Source organism: Elephantulus edwardii, unplaced genomic scaffold, assembly GCF_000299155.1.
Source record: "Elephantulus edwardii isolate Elephantulus edwardi_28Jun2011 unplaced genomic scaffold, EleEdw1.0 scaffold00103, whole genome shotgun sequence".
Classification (NCBI taxonomy): domain Eukaryota; kingdom Metazoa; phylum Chordata; class Mammalia; order Macroscelidea; family Macroscelididae; genus Elephantulus; species Elephantulus edwardii.
In genome coordinates, this window is record NW_006399853.1 from 7,463,827 (window position 1) to 7,483,755 (window position 19,929).

General features: G+C 38.3%; 1 protein-coding gene across 1 annotated transcript in view; it reads right to left on the reverse strand.

Annotated features, from left to right (window-relative positions):
- Nucleotides 1-598: 598 nt before the first annotated feature.
- MBD2 (methyl-CpG binding domain protein 2) overlaps nucleotides 599-19,929 on the reverse strand; it is a 64,879-nt gene continuing 45,548 nt past the window's right edge. Inside the window, exons 5-7 of the mRNA XM_006891755.1 lie at nucleotides 6,523-6,613; nucleotides 4,959-5,136; nucleotides 599-725 (exon numbers count right to left, since the gene is read on the reverse strand). Coding sequence (XP_006891817.1) covers nucleotides 599-725; nucleotides 4,959-5,136; nucleotides 6,523-6,613 — 396 coding nt within the window. The remainder of the gene's footprint in view (nucleotides 726-4,958; nucleotides 5,137-6,522; nucleotides 6,614-19,929) is intronic.

Genomic DNA, 19,929 nt, shown 5'->3' on the forward strand with positions numbered 1-19,929 from the left:
ATCCACCAGCTGCTCCGTGGGAGAAGGATGGGTAACATCCTCCCGTGCAATTTACTACCTCTGTAAACCCGCTGGAGGATCAGCTGTGAGTCAGTTCTGACTCGATGGCACACAGCAACAACAACAGATCCCTTGCAGCAAGGGTGTGGCTGTTTTCACAACAAAAACAAGAGGTTCAATAATTTCCCTGGTCCTTAAATAGCGAGAGAAAGAGAGAGAGAGAAACACAAAGAGGAAGGCTTTTGACCCACACTGCCCAGGGAGGACATATAGGGAAATAACAAGGAAAAAAACGTTTTGCAAATTACACTAATCAGTATAATTAATTAATTAATTACATTAATAGGCAGGACAGCTTAGCTTGTACAAGGTAGGACATTGCCATGTTTACAGGGTTGGTAAGCGATGAGGCCTGAGTCTTCAGGTTCCAGGAAAGAAATCATCTTTACTTACAAGTCTGTCTCCTTTCTCCAATTCATATTCTCAATCAATCTCTCTCTCTCTTCTCTCTCTCCCCCTCCCTCTCGTCCCTTCCATTGCCTTGCCTTGCCTTCCTCTCTCTCCCCGCCACATGGTTCTACTTTACCTGATCCTATTCTTATGCTTCATCTCCACTGTCCATTTCCAGATCCATCGCTTCTGTATCAGCAGCTCGTGACAAGCCATCTGCCATCAGTGCTTCTTCCAATTTCTTACGTACTTGTTGTACTCGCTCTTCCTGTTTCCTTTTCAAAAAGAGAATAAAAAGACACCACTTAAAAAATGTGAAGTTGTTCCTACAATTTCATCTTTACTTTAGAGGAGTTTTAATTTCCTGGGCAAAACAACTGACTTCTCAGATTTTCCAAAGAAGACTTCTGGGTGCTCACAAAACCATGTCACACAGGAGACAAGCCTGACCAAAAGAATGTTGAGATAGGCAGTCACCCGTCTGGTGGGCAGAAATTCAATTCAATGATCTTTCCTCAACATCCAGAATCTCAAGTAGAAGACGTGTTGTTATTGTGGCTATACTTGTAAAGGATGATTAGAAATATTCTAGAAGCCAGGATAGAAGGAGGATGAGAATAAAGTAGGGAGAATGTGGTTTGTGTCGTAAATTTTTGAGAATGGGGAAGGAAACAGAATTACAATAGGCTGGAGTTTGGTGTCTACAGCTATGTGAGTGGGGGGAACTCTCCTGGGGTCTCAGGTCTGCAGACCACACAGCATCGTGAAGAAAGCAAGACCATGTGGTCCTGGACAGGGAGATCAGAGACTGATCTGCACCTCTTCCACTAAGATGAGCTGAAAAGCTAAGCATTTCATAGCCCAAGTGTCAAAGTTTATCTCTGTTGTGGGGACTGCAAAGGGACCTCAAAAAGTGAGTCTCACTACTAACTCAAAGTTAAAAAAAAATACATTCTGAGCTGTTGATAGAACAGCAAGGAGTCATGGTGGTGTTGAGATGAGGCACGTGACTGCTCACTGGAAGTTTGGGGGTTCGAACTCAAAGCAGTCTGCTTTTCTGAAGATAAGAGCCTTGGATATCCCATGGGGAAGTTTTACTCTGTCCTCTAGCTGATTTGGTCTTAGATGGAGAACAAAACATAGAGGAAAGGCTACTTCTACATTTTCTAAAATTCTAGTTACCTCGAAATTTTTGAAAACCCAACACATTTAAGAGTATTTCCCTGGCAGGACACAGGGATGCCTATGATAGTTCTAATAAGCATTAGGCAAGCATTCCTAGCCAAAGGTTGAAGAAATTCAAGAGAAGATGTAAATAAACATCATCCTTTCTTCTGGGAAGCTTTTTGGCTGTACTTCCAAGACAAAAATGTTGGTTGTCTGGCAATCAGCGGTATACGTAAGATCCATTGCCAATGCCACAGTTCAAAGACATCAATTCTTCTTCCACCTTCCTTATTCATGACCCGGCTCTTACATGCATATGAACTGACTGAAAATACTACAGTTTAGGACTTGTGCATTGTAACCCTCAAGGTGCCATCTTTGCTTTATAACACTTTGAATCACTTCTGTCACATCAGAAGAACCTGGAACCCAACATATTTTTTTCTGAACAGAGTGGGATCAAGAAGAAAGTTATCATTTATTCCTCGCACAGATGGTCTTGACTTTGACTTAGAGACTTCAGTATATGACAAAGGGACTAATAGTCTCAGTGGCAGTCCCTGAGACCAACATCTGCACAACTGCCCCAGAGACATCTCGTCAGACAGAAAGATGGTAGAAATGGACCTTGTGTTGGAAAAATGGATCCTGAGTTCTGTTGACTTTTTTTTTATCTTGACCATTCCTTGCTACACTTTTGAAAGCTGAAATTAAAGAATTTGTCTACTGTGGTTGGGAAAATTAATTTCATTGCCACTCAGAGCTGACCTCCAGTGGGTTTTTAAGAAGCTGCAAATCGCATGGCAGGAGGCTATCCATCTTTCCACCAGAGTTCCCTGAAAAAATTCTAAGCCCTTTATGTTCTTGGACTTGTTTCCCTTCCTTGGACTATTCTCTCCCCTCTAAAGTATAGATAGAATTTGTGAATGTGATGATGTATCATTCCAAGATTATGTTAATAATTGTGAATTGATCAAAGGGAAGATTATCCTAATGGGCATGAACCAAGCAGAGCTCTGAATAGTCTAGTTCCTTCCTAAAAGATGTGTGTGAAGGCACCATAATTTCTCAATCCATTCATTTGTGGTTGGATATTTGGGCTGTTTCCATGTTCTTGCGATGGTAAATAATGCTGCTAAGAACATTGGTGTACAAATCTGTTTGTGCCTCAGTTCTCCTATTCTCAGGGTGTATCCTAAGTAGTGAAATAGCCGGGTCATATGGAATTTCTATGTCCAGCTTTTGGCAGAAGTGCCAATCTGCCTTCCAGAATGGTTGCTGGGAACAAACATTTGGTAATACTATCTCAGACAAGAGTCTTACAACAAAAGTTTATAAGAAAAGTTTACAGACTACTCCTGGGCCTCCACAAGAAAAAGACTGATAATCCAATTACAAAATGGGCAAAAGACATGGAAAGAATTTTCACAGAGGAAAATATTAAATGGCAAACAGATACATGAAGATTCCATCCTATTGTCTGCTGGGTTACCGTGAGTTGGAGCCCACTGTTAGTACCAAACACCACACCCCCACTAATTCAGCAAGAAATGTTTGCTTAAGAATCTCTTTCATAATAATTAAATCAAATGGCTAAATTGCTACATTAGACGAACTCAACAAATTTCAACTCATTGTCATGGTGTCAGAACCAATGCATAGCTGACCCTCCAGAGGGTTTTCAAAGGCTGTAAATCACACCCGAAGAGATTACTCATCTTTCTCTTACAGGGCAGTTGATGGACTCTGATAGTCTGCCTTCATCCAGACAGTGTAACTCCTTACCCACAAGGCCACCAGTGCGCCCTTTGTTAGATGAATGTTCCCAGAAAGGAAATCATCAAGACCTAGCCTTGACACAGTTTTCTCAGCTTAAAAAAGATGGATGGTTGTAACCATCAACAATCTCATACTGCTTAAAGAGCCTCAGTCAATAGTCTGAAGGCTGGTGGGATTCCTGCTGATGACCTTTCCCTTCATTTGCTTCCTGAAGGACAAGCACAAGTCCAAACAGCACGTTGACTTTTCTCTTTTATATTTTATTTTCATAAAAAAAAAACTGATTATAAATGTCATGCCATCAGCACATATGAATACAAAATGAAACTGGTTTCTCTTTATAAAAGGAGCTACTTTAAAAGCAGGGGTTTCCAATTATAACCCTAGCTGGACCTATGCATTTAAAAACATTTCCATGCCAACTTATTTTTTATAGGGTTTGGGGGAAAAAAACAATGCAAACTTGTATTTAAAACTTATATGATTCAAAAGTGCCATCTGCTGGTTTTGTTTGGGAATAATGCCATAGTAAAACCTTTTCTGATCTTCATTTAGAGGCTAGAAATAGTGAAGTTCACAAACAGCCGTAATTTTGATTAGCAGTGCAGCTTATTATGGACTACACCACTCAAGATCCTTAATGAAAATACATATTTTTAATAAAAATACAGTATACATCAGTAGCACTATAAAGTAAATAACACACAAACTCCATATGAGAATTTTTTTCTGGTGTTCTTATAAAAAAATGGCTTCGTTGACCGAGGCAAGTCAATTATTTTATCAGTTGTGCTTCTCCTGAGCAAGTTTGCTTATACTTTCTGGAGATCATAAATTTGATTTGGATCATTTACTTTTTTTTCTAGTTGCTCCTAAAATCCTAATTTGTAGCTTAACCTTAGGAAGAATAAAGACTGTTAGAGACTCAGTTTGTGACATTTCAACTGGCTCTGTTTTACAGCTTTATTCTTGGTTCATTTTCTTTGCTTTTTATGTGCTCTATTGTGTGTGTGTGTGTGTGTGTGTGTGTGTGTGAAAGAGAAAGAGAGAGAGAGAGAGAGAGAGAAAGAAAGAGTCAGTCTTTGGAGCCACCTAAATCTTTACTTGGGATAAGGAAAGTAAAGATAAATAATTCTCTCAATTGAGTATAAATCAGGTAAACATAATCAAGATGAGTAAATGGAACTTCATGAACGCAGCTGAGCAGCACAGCTATGATCTGCTTTAAAGAGAGAGATGGGTTGTAGACAAACCGAAGGAGGAAGCAAATATGGAGTCTCAAACAGCAACAGTCACGGGAAAAGAGAGAGTTGTGACCAGGCACAGCTGACTAATGACACCTGTCATTTAGACCTCATCCTATTAAGCGTCTGATACACAGTATTCTGCCCTTTCCCAGCATGCACCTGTTTTAATGGCCCTACCTCACCTTCCACTTTGTTCATGAAAGCTGTCTTGAGAAAACAAAGTATAGATTTCTAGTTGATGCTGTCCAAACCTAACTGGACAGTATAAGATGCACTTGGATGTAAAGTTTTTAAAATTATGCTAGATTGACTTACCTAATATCTTCGTCGGTGACAATGAAAGCTTTGCAGAGGGGTTGAGATGTGTTGAGCCAAACAGCGGGGTTCTTTTCCACAGCAGCAGAGACTTGCCCTGTAATTGGTGCAGAACTTGTGTGCAAAGCACTGGCAACAGCAGATAAAAGGGTCTCATCGTTACTACCCGGACCAACTCCTGCAATCAGAAATATGTACCAGTTAAGGACATCTATAGATGCACGGAGCAAATATGATGCACTCTTAAACGACTCAGCTGTTTAAAATTCATTTGGGATCACATATTTAAAAAGGATGCAGGATAAAGCCGTAAAAAACACTATCATATGCACTTCTTATGTCTAAAGCAGCAAAGACTTAACAGTACAGGATGCGATAACTGAACATTTTAATGAAGATTGATAATAATGTTAAAATACATTTTCCAATGTACTAAACTTGTAAAAAGTTGGCTTCATTTCCTCAAGCAAGTCAATTATCTTATTGATTTAAATATAATAAACTCAAGTATCCTTATTAAAGCATTCTAAGGTTACTGAAGCAGTCTTTCTTCGCACATTTTCAAATTAATTTCCAACAGTATTTCAATGCTTATGTCTTTGTTGCATGGAAAAACCCAATCCAAGCATGTTATAGCTACGACTTCAATAGCTTTTTAAATGTTATTGGAAATTAATCCAACAGCTTCTAACGGAACTGACTTAATGGCAGTGGGCAACAACAGAATATCCAAATTAATGGAATTATTAATTGTACCCTTTGACTATTCGTAGGAGAGCAGCAAAACCACAGACACATTTCAATTCAATGTTTAAACTCCTGGGTTTGTTTAACAAGTTAAAGTAAATTTTCCCAAGAACATAAAAGGATGAGACAATACTCTAACCATAAGTTAAGAGTAAAGCATTTTGGCCAGTCCGAAATGTCTTAAGATTCAGAAGCTTAAGTTTTAATAAATGAAAGGCAATGCTTTCTTTGGGTGGTAAAGAGGGCATGCATGACATGAGAGGTCGACCAGCAACTGAGTTTGCCACCTAGATCCCACCTGCTGCTTGGATTATTGGACTTTCCTATTATTCCCACTGCTACTTCGAGAAGTACCTCATGGAAGGAGAGGCAGAAGCAGAGCTGATAATTGTTCTCTTTTTTTTTTTATTTTTATTTTTTTTAATTGTTCTCTTTTGATAAGAACATGTGAGAGAGGGTAAATTCCTGGGGCCAGATGTTGCTTTAAGTGGGAATCTTGGAAATTTTGCAGCTGATCCTAATGTGTTGCTAAAAGCAGACATGAGTTAACCAACATCATGCACCTAACCAAAGCCAGCATTTTTACACAGAACACAATGTGAGGTCCTATCCTGGACTCAATCGCCCCTGTAGCACACACATTTTGCACGTCCATTGCCCTGGCTTTACGAGAACAAGATAGATGTCATCCAGCAAGGTGTATGGTCCCCTAGAGCTAAGAGCCTGTCTCAGTGGACCCTACAACGACAGCGTCTCAGACTGCCTGACACGCTGGAGGTACTGAACAAGTATCTGTTCAACTGAACTTCGGTAATACCTTGAAGACCTTTAGGTAGTTCCATGGTTTTTATAATTTGTTCTGTTACATCTGATGCACTAAGTCCTTGTAGCCTCTTCTCCCAGAAAAGCTGTAAGGCAAAATGGCACTGTTAATAGATAGGTTCTCAAAACAAGAAAGTAGCGCATCGATGCTGTTGAATAATGAAATTTAGATTGTTTTAATAGTTGCCTAGTTTTCTCCTTACAAATATCTGGATGACACTTTAAACAGAAATTATTTCTACAGGTCATAGTGCTTTCAAATGCTGTTACTCAAAGCAAGCTTTCTTATGCAAACTTCTCGCTCTTACAGTAGTCTGTACTGTTACAATGCTGTATACTATAAAGAGTTCTTTATACACATATCATTTCCAATTTTTAAAAAAATCCATTTAACATGATATTTTAAAGTTATCATTTAGGAGGGAAAAGAAAACAAATTGTATTATTCTTTATTCAATGTCATTGGGGAAAGGGTTACACCTCAGGTGTGATTGTTCCAAGATGGTAAAGGCCCTTGGCATGCTTTAAGAGGGAAAAAAAGGTCATTTTGTTAATGGACTAAAGAGCCCTGGTGGTGCTGTAGTTAAAGCACTCATCTGCCAACCAGAGGTCAGTAGTTGAAACGCATCAGCCGCTCCCCAGGAGAACAATGTGGTAGGTAGGTAGGTAGTCTGCTTCTGTAGAAACTTTTTTTAAAGTGTCTAACATACGTCTCTGCTTTATAAACGGGATGCCATGGTCATAAGTGACTTTTTCCCTATTGTCCAGGGCCCGAGTCACCATTCTCACTCGTTGGCATCATAACACTGGAGAGAGCCCAGAAAAGCTCTCATGCCCTCCAAGATTATAAAGGTTCCTGGTTGCTCGTTCAAACATAAAGTGGGCCAATATGGTTTTGTTGGGTGTGCGGGATATTTTTAAATTTTACAATCTCTTTATTCTTTTTTCCTCTCTCTTTGTACTCTGCTATCACATGTCACATATGCCATTCATCCACACAACATATGCGAGCTCCTACTATATACAGTGCGTACACTGTGCATGAAATAGCACTTCACTGTGGGTGAAAGATACTGTCCCTGTAAGCTTCAACTCCTTTCTAGTCTACTTGGCATATTTACTACAGGCCAGGGGGTAGGGTGGGGGGACCGTTAAGACCATCTACCTTTTATCCTGAAAACCCAGGGCTTATCATAATCCTGCTGTTCTTGTTATTGTTGATTCCCATGGAGTCAAGCCCAACTCATAGCGACCCTATGAACGAAAGACCTTGAGCCTTTCTATAACTATTGTTTCTCAAAGTTCATAGTTTCCAGAGGCATGTTGTTTAGGAAGTAGACTCCACTCCTCCTTCCAATATCATGTAGTTGGTACTAAAAATGTGAATGAGAGTCACCTGAAGCCCAGCCATGCCTACTGGACCTCTTTCTGAGTCCCTGAAACTGATAAAATGGGGTGCTTCTATATCTGCTTCCCCGGAGGAATGAATGTTGAAATCTGCTTACTGAGAATAAGACTAACCCAGAATATAACTGTAGCATTTCCTTAGTGACTGTGCAGTTAACTTGAATGTTGTGAGATTTGTCCAATCTGCCTTATGAAGGGTACACAAGCAAAGGATGAGGAAGAAACAAGGATCTCAAGCCACACTCCTCACGACCACAAAACACACACCTCCGTCCTTCTGTCCTGACAGCTGAGGCTGGGGGTGTTTATTGTCTTCTCACTACTCTGAGTTGTAATGAGATGAACGAGGACTGTAGCTCTATGGGGGAAGTTAAAACAAGATCGCTCAGGAGAAGTGTTGTTCTGGGCATCAGGCCCTCTAAGAATTTATAGTCTAGTGGAAAACAAACACAGCTCTAAAAGACAAAGTGGATGCCTGCAATAATGGAAGCCAAAAATTAACTGTGAATATCCCCCAAACTTCCTCATCACTGAAATAAAGGTAACTATAAATACATCCAAATTTCCCTTCCCTAAAGCTAGTTGAAAGTACTGGGGTCTGGCGAGCTCTGGTGGCCTAGTGGCAGGAAACTGCACTGCAATCCCAGAGGTGCGCAGTTCAAATCCACCAGATGCTCTGCTGAAGGAGGAGGAACAATCGCCTCCTGTACCAGTCAGATCCAATTTGATGGTACACACATAAAATAAATAAATAAAATTTAAAAAAAAAGAAAGTACTGGGGTCTACAAAACCATCTGCATAATTCACAGGATCCAGTGCAAAATGAAATGTATAGTCTTTCCTCAAAGTCTGATGGCAATAGCCGACTATGAAATAAGGCATTATGCCCTTCTAGGCACAAAAACCAAGTTATAATTCCTTCAAATACCCAGAAGGATGAGTTTCAATGGAAAATTGACTCCAGAGAACAAAAACGAAAGTACCTAAAGATGAAAACAAAGCCAAAAAAGTATCTAAACACAATAATAGTTTTAAGACCAAATATCTCTGTGATATCGATAAAATGCAAGGGTCAACTCACCTACAAAAGAGAAGGAAAGACAGAAACAAAACCTCAGATTGTATGAGAAAACAAAGCTCAACTATAAATTTCATACAAAACCAAGATATTTTAAAAGAATAGGGCTCAGAAGGGTGATTATAAATTTTTTTTAAAAAAACCTCAAAGAACCAGGAAATAAACACAGAAATAAATCAAGTGTAGTCCCTATTATTATAGTAGGTAAGATTGTGTCAAGATAACAAGTTACAAGATAAAATATAATCTCTTAAAGTAGCTAATTTCTATACACTATTACCTCATTAATAAATTTAATGACAAAATTGAATTTAAATTTGCATGGGGGAAAGTGCATGCAGACTTTATGTTCAAAACTTGTTAGGAATAAAAAACCATAACAAACAACTTGTTAGGAAAGTCCTTTCCAACATTTCATGAAACCTTCCACCTAGACATTATGACTATCAAGAGAAATGTGATCACAACACATAATACAAGCATTAAAAATATTACAAAAAAGTATTATGAACTTCACTAAACTTGAAATACATGAAGCGCATCATCTCTTTTGGAAAAAACACAAATCATCATAATTGTCGTAAGAATTAGAAAGTATGAATTTTCACTTCGGCATCTATTAAATAAACTCAATCTGTAATTAAACTTTAGTACACTTCCAGTTAAAATATACTAGGCTGAGATTAATTTCTCCAAACATTTAAGCTATTGATCCCACACAAACTCATCCAAGTAACGTAAAAAGAGAGTTGACCTCCCAGCTCATTCTACCAAACCTTAATATTTAGACATGAAAAGAAAATGACAAGAAGAGGAAAAATGCAAGTCAATTCCTCTCCAAAACATGAAGGCAAGAAAATCTCAAACAATATCCATTCTAAACAGTAATAAAAAGATAAGATAATGAGACCAGGTTAGGTTTACTCCAGGAATTCAAGATTTGCTTAATATAAAAAGACAAAAAAATCAAGCAATGCAATTTACCACATAAACTTTACCATCATTCACTATATCAACAGTATAAATTTAGAAAATCATTTTATTATTTCAGTAGAAAAACAGAATTTCATAACATTTAATACTCATTTTAAAAATAATGGCAAACTAGGAAAAATAAGTGAATTTCCTTAATCTGAAAATTCACACACAAAAAATGTTGAGAAAAAAATATCATATTTCATGGAGAGACATTTAAAATGTTTCCTATATCAAAACAACATATCACAAAGCAGACCAAAAAAAAAAAGTCAACATTGTATAGAAGTAATACGTAGTGAAATAAACGTAGGGGGAATAAATTGAAGTTTTAAGTAGCAGCAAGGAATAAGAAAAATTTTCATTTCTAGATTATAAATTAGCTTGTTACAGGTATAAAGCCCAATAAAATCATAGACTGTTAAAAGTAAAATAAGAAAGACCATTGAGTAAAATGTAAATACACAAAATTCACTTTATTTCTACAGGCTAGCAGAAAATAATTTGGAAATAATTTTTTTAAAAATAATATCCTTCATATTGGTATAAAAAATAATTTACATAATAGAAATAAGATTATTAGGGAGTTCTGATGGCCTCGTGGTAAGGAGTTGCTCTGTGAACCTGAGGGCATATGGTTCAAATCCGCCAGCTTCTCTGAGGGAGGAAATGAGCAGTCTCCTCCTGTACGATTTACAGGCTTTACCAGGTGAAAGAGAAATAAAGGAAAGAATAATAAGATAAGTTTCTTGCCTTTAAAAATCTTTACTTAAATATTGTGTGCAGACAAAATTTTTTTAAATGCATGAAACAGCTCATTAAAATTTCACAGAGTCAGCACATTTGTGCAACCACCACCTAGATAATAAATAGATCATTAGCATTGCTGCTGTTATTATGTACTGTAGAGTCAGAATCTACTCATGGTTGATGCTCCATTGGATTTTTAGAAGCTATGAATCACACAAAAGAAGACTGCTCATCTTTTTCCCATGGAAAAGTTAGGGATTCGAACCCTGCACCTTTGGGTTGGCAGTATAGGCCCTTAGCAACAGGCACCCTGGACTCACCCACACACACTTTGCTGTCGCTAATGCTCAAGTCTGTTGAAATGGCAAGTTTCTTTCTATTAAAAGAGCCACTAAAGAGCAAAAAGTCCAATCCAAACAGAAGCTATGTTTGTGATACACATATCTAATAAAGGATTCGTATCCAGAACATAGTAAGAATTTCCATAAGTGAAAAAGAAAAAGACAATCTAGTAGGAGGTGGCCTCCTAAGAAGCTGTGCTGTAACCCCAAAGGCATGTGGTTCAAACCCACCAGCTGCTCTACAGAAGGATGGACAATCTCTTTCTATGCAATTTCCTGTCTCTGAAAACCTGCTGGAGGGTCTTTATGGGTCAGTTTTGACTCGACGGCAACAAACAAGAACAAAAAGTAGGAAAATATATAAAAGATTTGAGTAGGCATTTCAATTTTTTTTAAAAAAAAAGATATACGCATGTCATTAAGCATACAAGCAGGTGCTAAATATAGTTGTCAAGAAAATATAATTATAACCACAAAGAGAAACACCTAAACACAAAGGCTAAAATTCCAAATACTGACAATACTAAGTGCTGACAAGGATTTAAAGCAATTGGAACCACCACTAGAAGTGTAATTTGGTATAAACCATAGTGAAAAGCTGGTTAGGAGCTACAAAAGCTGAATATATAAATCTTCTATAACCCAGTAATTCCACTCCTAGGTATGTTGTTGTTGTTAAGTGTCGTCAAGACATAAGCAACTCATAGTGACCCTATGAATGAAAGACCTGAACACATACTTGTATAACTTTCTTTATTTTTCCAAGTTCATAGTGTTTCCAGAGGCAAGCTATTTTGGAAGTGGATGCCACTCCTGCTTCCAAGCTTGTTTTAATTGGGGAGTTCCACCAAACACTGTCTACCATGGGTAAACATTATCACATTTGACACATCAGTGTCACAGTGTTCAGCATCACAGCAACCACGAGTTACCTCTGTACAGCAAATGCACAGACAAGTGCTGTACCACCTAGAAGAATGTTTGACCAAAACAATTAAAACCAGGCCTGAGGACCACAGATCAAAATCAAACACCTTTGGTTTGGTAGCATCACTTTCTGTCCATTAGGCCAACTGAACTCTCTCTGTGTACATATACTAAAATATTTATTTAAGACATATTTAGAATTAAAAACCTCTCAGTATTGTGAGTCAGAACTTACTCATAGCTGACCGTCTAATGGGTTTTGAGAGATTGTAAATCAACCAGGAGGAGACTTCCCATCTTTCTCCCTAGGATCAGCTGGTGGATTCAAACTGCCTGACTTGTGGTTGGCAGCACTATTCTTTACTTATTATGCCAAGACAGCCCAAGCCATATGTAGATTAGCCAACAAGAAAAAACAATCCATAATGAAAGAAAAAGTAAGAGAAAGAGTGAAACATATCAATGAAAAGATAAGAGTAAAACCCAACGTTAACTAAATAAAAATGTGAAAAAATGAGGAGGAGATGCATAAGGAAAAATGAGATTATCAAAGAAGTATTACAAATCAATTTTCTAAACAAAAAGACAAAAAGCTCACTGGCATCACTGGTGCTCGAGAACAATGGTGTTGTTGTTGTTGTTACGTGCCGTCAAGTCGTTTTCAACTCATAGCCACCCTATGCACAACAGCCCTAAACCCTGCTCTATCCTGCGCCAACCGCACTGCCACTGACACACCCATCCCGATTACCCCAGTCACTGAATCAATCCATCTCATAGAGGGTCTTCCCCTCCTGCGCTGTCCCTCCACCCTCTCAAGCATGATGTCCCTCTCCAAGGACCCGTCCCTCCTGGCAACATGTCCAGAGTATGTCAGACGAAGCCCCAGAATCCTTGCCTCCAAGGAGTAGCTTGGTTTAATCCTCTCCAAGATGAATCTGTTTGTTTTCCTGGAAGTCCATGGTACATTCAGTACTCTTCTCCAGCACCATAGCTCAAAATGAAGCAATGCTTTAAAAACTCTAAGGTGGGGCTTGGATCAGGCAGCAGCCAGGTTCTATCCCTCAGCCATGGCCAAAACCAAGGCTCGGGACCTTCGCGGAAAGGAGGAGCTGTTAAAACAGCTGGACGATCTGAAGGTGGAGCTTTCCCAGCTGCGCGTCGCCAAAGTGACAGGCAGTGCGGCTTCTAAGCTCTCCAAAATATCCGAGTTGTCCGAAAATCCATTGCCCGTGTTCTCACTGTTATTAACCAGACTCAGAAGGAGAACCTCAGAAAATCCTATAAGGGCAAGAAGTACAAACCCCTGGATCTGCGGCCCAAGAAAACACGTGCCATGCGCCGAAGGCTCAACAAGCATGAGGAGAACCTGAAGACCAAGAAGCAGCAGCGAAAAGAGCACCTGTACTCACTGCGGAAACATGCAGTGAAGGCCTGAACTTCTTAAAGAAATAAAACACAAAACTAAAAGAAAAAAAAAAAACAACCTCTAAGCAAAGACTTTTTTAATTAAGGACTGAAATACATAGACACACTAGATAGCGTTCCAGTGTGCTGGTGCTGGTGGTGTTATGATTATGTTCCTTCAAGCCAACACTGATTCATAGCTGACCGTCCAGTGGGTTTTTAAAGCCTATAAATGGCACAGGAGGAAACTGCTCGTCTTTCTCCCTCAGAAAAGCTGGTGGATTTGAACCATACGCCTTTGGCTTCGCAGTGCAACTCCTTACCACTAGGCCACCAGAACTCCCTAATATGCAAATTATTGAAAAAAAAAAATACCACTCATTATATTTTATATAGGAATTTCTAGGTGAGCTCTGGTGGCCTAGTGGCAAGAAGCTGCACTGCAATCCCAAAAATGTGCAGTTCGAGTCTACCAGATGCTCTGCTGGAGAAAGAGGGACAATCTCCTGTACTAGTCAGATCGGATTTTACGGTACACACACACATACAAAAAAATAAATAAATAAAAAATAAAAATAACAATTTTTTTTTAATTTCTGAAGACTATGTCTAAAATTAAAGTCTGATAAAAGGAGCCAGGAGGCCAGGAAACAAACTTCGACACCTAACAACAAAATAGCATCCCAATCCAGAGCTGCATGAAAGACCAGAGGAGCGACTGAGACTGGAACAAGAGAAGAGAGGACTCCAGGACAAAATGTAGGAACAAAACCCCGAGATTTCAGCAAGAGTGAGATATTACTGATGGACACTGGACAAAAAGGATAGCGAATGTAGAAAAAATAAGGTTAAGTATAAAGAAAACCAAGCATATGGGTTACTAAAATAAAACACAACAAAAAAGAATCGTGAAAAGAAGTCCTGATCATCAGGTATCATTTCCCTTGGTGTTGTTAGGTATCATTGAGTCAGAGGTAGTTGGTTGCACAGGAGGAGATTGCCCATCTTTCCTCTATAGAGCAGCTAGGTGGATTTGAAACCCGTACCTTTGAGTTAACAGCACAACTCCTTACCAGTAAGCAACCAGAGCTCCTAAAAATTCTTACTTATGTGCTTTATTAATTCCCTTACCCATCAATATTGTCAAGTTAGTGTTACATCAATGACAGTGTAAACACTGATTGTTGAGATTATTTAACCAAAATTGTGTTTGATAGGATTCCATTAGGAGCATAAGAACTATGGACTCATCTATCACAGTGAGAAGTGAAGAAATAATGTCACAAATTAACAAGAAATAGCATAAGTATGTTTTAAAGGTAAAAGGAGAGAATTCCAGAGGTAAATTATCTGAATTGAGAATAAATACTACTAGTCAAACACATTGCTGTTGAATTAGAACTTCCAGCTGGTTTTTGGAAGCTTGAAATAGCAAAGGAGGAGATTGTCCATCTTTCTCCAGGGGAGTCCCTGATGTATTCGAACCGCCTGTCAACAGCAGCCTAGTTCTCCATGGCCCATACCCTCAGAGAACAAGCCCAGGAACACAAAAAGTTGGAATAAGAGTTAGATTTTTCAAAAATATAAGACTTTTACAACAATCTGAATTTTTAAAATTGTAGTCTTATGCTACTTGAATAAAGATGGTAAAGATGGGTATTTTGTAATATTTCATGGATTCTCCCACATGAGAGTTGTCATATTTTATATACAACCAGAAAAATATATGATGTTGCCAGGTTATGACGAAATAGTAACCCATGGATTCAGTAACTTTTTTTAAAAAGAATTTATATACCTTTCAGTTACAACTCTCACCCCCATAAACACTGACAAGCCTCTATCTCCACACTGGCTTTCTCTCCTGGGCCCAGCCCATCATTTTTTACAGCATAGATAGCCCACAATTGCTTTCGGAATATAAATTTCCTAAGACACAAACTCATATTTTATTATTTTAAAAAACAAAACCGTGAACTACTCCTGAGTATTTTCATGTTCCTGTCAAAGACATCATTCTCCTTGTCACTTATTTCTAAGTTTTGTCTTACAGACAGTTGATCTGTTCATAAATGTGTCAATAAAACATAAAGCGAGCCCTTATCACTTATATCATAACTTCCTCTAATAGTTTCCATAAAGAGCTCCTAGCCTTAAATCAGTCCTCAGACTACTCAGAATAGCCAGATGAAGCCTGCTGACTAGGATATTCTTCTCTGCCTTTAAAGAACACACACTCTCTCACTTGCACTTTCATTGTACCTGCCACAACACAATGTATCATATACGTACGTGTTTATCTCAGAGTCAGGTATGTGTCAGTTCTGACTCAACAGTACACAACAACCACAACCCCACTAGAGAGCTCTGGTGTCCTAATGGATAAGGAATTGTGCTTCCAATTCAAGGGCAGGTGGTTCTAATCCACCAGCCACTCTATAAGAGGAAAATGAGTTCTCTCTCTGGGTGCGATTTACAGCCTCTGAATACTACATAGTGCCACTGTTGTAAAATGGGACTGACATCAGGGTTGGGGTGAGACTGAGAAAGATTGGATAAATTATGTATACTACATGGAAACAGACAAGGGAGAGAACTGTTTAAAAGTGATATATAATTGGGTATTATGGTCATGTCAAGAGTCCACAATGAAGGCTGCATAGTGGGGTGTACTGGTCGGGGAGGGGGGGATTCTATACCAATGAAAGAATTTTTTCTTTTACTTTTCCAAGAGAAGAGTGAACTGGGGGGAGGGAGGAGAAAAATGCAACAATGAATGAATGGAAATCCAAAATCTCTGTAAACTTTCACTAAAATTAATAAAAAAACCCAAACATGCTGGAGGGTCAACTATGAGTTAGTTCCAACTTGATGGTGCATATCAACAATATTCAACTAAAAGGTTAAGTTTGACTTCACTGATGTATCCCCGCCACTTAGAACAGTTTCTGGCGCAGGTTGAGGAATCAATACATTTTGAATACAGCTACAAACGAAGTCAATAAGCTCTGACCATAATAATGATACTGCTGATTAAGCCATGAGTTACTCTACAGCAACTACCATCAACAAGTCGAAAAAGCAAAACCAAAGGAGGATCTCTAAAATCAGACTTGAGGAATCAGAGATTTTCTCAACACACCGAAGTCACATCTAAATTCAGACTTTGAGGGACGACTAGGAAATAGAAGGTTCGAAAGTGACCGGAATAGACGAATGACCAGCACTGCTTGAGAAGGAGGTAGGACATGAAGAGTATGTGTAAAATGCTACAAAAGGTCCATGTGTTTCACGTGTTGAGCAAGAGAAGGCAGTAAAGACAGAGAGGTAAGTGAACTAAATCAGGAAGGCCTCTGTAAATCATGTAAAGGTGTTTTGAGTTGTATCCTAAAAATGGAAAGGAAATAGTAAAGAGTTTCAGAAAAAAAGAGGTCCCATCTTCATGTCACCTAGAGGTTCTGACTGCAATATGACGAATGAATCGAAGGAAATAAGAGAAAAAATATAGAGATGGGGCTGAGAGCAATGACAGTTATACGGTGTAGGGAGAGAGCAAGTAAATCTGTGGGAGGTTAAGGTCTCTAAGACTGGCTGCCAATCGAGTGTTTGGAAAGAGAGAAAGAGACAATGCTCAGGGAGTCAGGTGGACACTGGTACCTACCTACAGTGATCTCAGAGAAGAACAGCCAGGCTTAGGTTGCTATGAGTCATCTACGACGATGGCACTTAACAGCAACAACATAACTACCTGAGGTACATGGAAGTAAATGCTGCTAGTATGCCTGGCTTGAATAGGGATTTTCTAGGTTATAAGAACTGAATACTGAACTATTTTATAACCGTTTTACATAATAACGTCTTCCAAAAAAGCATGCCTTAAAAATCTACCTTCTAGTCAGAAAGTTTCTTCAAAAATATTTTTTAAACATTTATTCTAAAAGAAAAGGTTGACTTGTAGAGTGAAGAGAGGAACAATTTGAATCTTGTGAAAAAAGATGCAAACCCAGAAGGAGAAATATCTATAATGAAATTAAATATCAAACCTTTTCTTTCATGAGCTTCAAAAATTTACTCCCATAACAATAAGAAATTTTCTGGGGGGGGAAAAAATGTAACTCATACTCACAGGCTATCAAAAACACCTAAAGTCTATAAGTACCCTATAACCTATTAATTACAAGGGAGAAGTAACAGCTCAAGAATGAAGCATCTTCACTTTGAGGATAAAAGAAAGAAGCAATCAACAGACCAGAACATATCAAAGACAACTGCATCAAAGACACACCAAAAGAAACAATAATGTGAGCTCTTCACATATTAAAAGGAGGAAGCCAAGAAAGACAGAAACACTCAACAACAAAAATCATAATTCTACTAGTTTAGAAAACAATCTTGTATGAAATTTAGGGATCTGTCTGAAAAAGGCTATGTCAACCATCTCACTGTTCAGTTAACACCCAACTCTAGGCTCCATTTTTAATCCAGGTTAAAAAAAGACAAGTACTCATTAAATTTGTTAACAGTATCTATAAACACACTGGCTACTTGCCCTCCTACCAACAAGCTTCACAAATGCCACCTCTACCTTATAATTTAGATTACAGGCAGAAACCACCACTGAATTCTGTTAAGACACTTTTTCTTTCACAGACACCATTTACACTTTTAAAATATTACCAAGGAATCAATGAGAAATTCATATGTATGGTTCAGAAAATTCAAATGAGACTGCCATAGTGACCAAAAATGAATAGCCACTGCTCATTTAATCTGACCTATTCAAGGTACAGCTTACAGTAAGATCCAAAAACTTAGTTTTAGGCCTTAAAACTTCAGTGCTTTATGAGGAATGTTACCTCATTTGGCAATTTATGCTCTCAGTCTAATTCAATATATCTAAGCAAAATAAGAAATTCCTTTTACATATATATATTCCTTTTGCCAACTCCTCAACAGGTTTATATGTCAACAAACTGAAAATCTGCCTTTTACTAAAAAAATCTATACCTAAATTGGGACAACTGGAATGACAAATTTCAAGCATTAATAGAAATATTGTCTCTCTACTATTTTCCTATTTCCCCCCAAAATACACTTTTGTGTTTCTAGCCAACTCCTATTGGTGAGAAAGTAGTCCAGTGTTACCTCAATTCTTACAGTGAAAGCAGAGATGGGACAAAAACCGCTGAAGTCTTAAAAGAAGGAAAAACATTCAGCAAAACTTGTAAAGTTATAAAAGAATAAGATTAAAATACTTCATATTTAAAAAACAAACAAAACACCTTGCTAAGCATTTTTTACACACCTTGTCCTTACAAACTAAAGAAGAGTAAACCTTTAAAAGAACTGAATTAGAAAAAATTGTGGTGGGTGGAGTGCAAAGAAATAGAAGTTAGTATCTTGAAATATTTTTTCTTTTCAGATTAGTGTAAACCATAATAAAAGGGAAAAGAAACTATCCTTTATAAATTAATAAACAGGATGGCTAGTCCAAGTATTTAAATATATAAGATTTACATCTCGAGTTAGGTCAACATCCAATAAACACCTTTATTATATATAGCTTTAAAAAAAAAAACTGCCTGACTGTAGGCATAGAAAATAGACGACTGTTAAAATGGCCAGAATGCACTACTGAAATTGGTCTTTAATCAAAACATTTGGGTTTATGAACTGTACGGAGAATGATTGGGGGGGGGGGAAGATGAGGATAAAGTCTATTAAATACTATCTGTTCTAAATAAGAAAACCCAAGCTTCCCATATGCAATAGAGTTGTTAAAGATTACATTCCAATCTTCTACATCTTTGGAGCTTTTTAAAGCAAATGGTCTTACCCTAATTGCCTAGTTTCAAACATATAAATCAATTAAATCATTTTTATAAGCAAATTATTTTCAAATCCCCAAAGTGTCAAAAAAAGATAAGAAGTTCAAGACTTTAGAGAGCCCATGACAAAGAATACCAGCAAGGAAAGGCTTTATCAAAGTGGGTCAAGTTCCCATGACAGAACTGCTTTCCTCTTTTCCAATGAGTATTCTAAAACCGCCAAGGGCTTGGGGGCACTAACTGGGTACAGCCGTCAAACAGAAGGTAAACAGCTCTACACCAACAGCTGAGTGGCCTGGGAAAATCTGAGTGACGGCCCTACAGGCACATGCAAGTACGCATCTTTTCTATTGGATGTGATACACTTACATGGCCCCTGTGGAATCTCTTGGGGGCCCAACAGTAAAGCAAGTTTAGCACTTCAAATCTTGAGACATCTATAGCAAGATGCGGATCCAATGTGGCTCCCATTATCTTCCGTTTTCCTGGCTCACCTGAAGAGGAAAAAACACTACAGAGGATGTGGGAACTGAACGTCTTGTGGTCATTCTTCTAGCGCAACTGTCTGAAAGCTTTGGGCCAATCCTTTAGGCAGGTGGAGATGTGGCAACCAAGGGACGAGGGAAAAACAAAATCAAACGGAAAGGTGGAGTGAGGTGTCTAAAAAGGCCAAGGGGATCACCAGAGA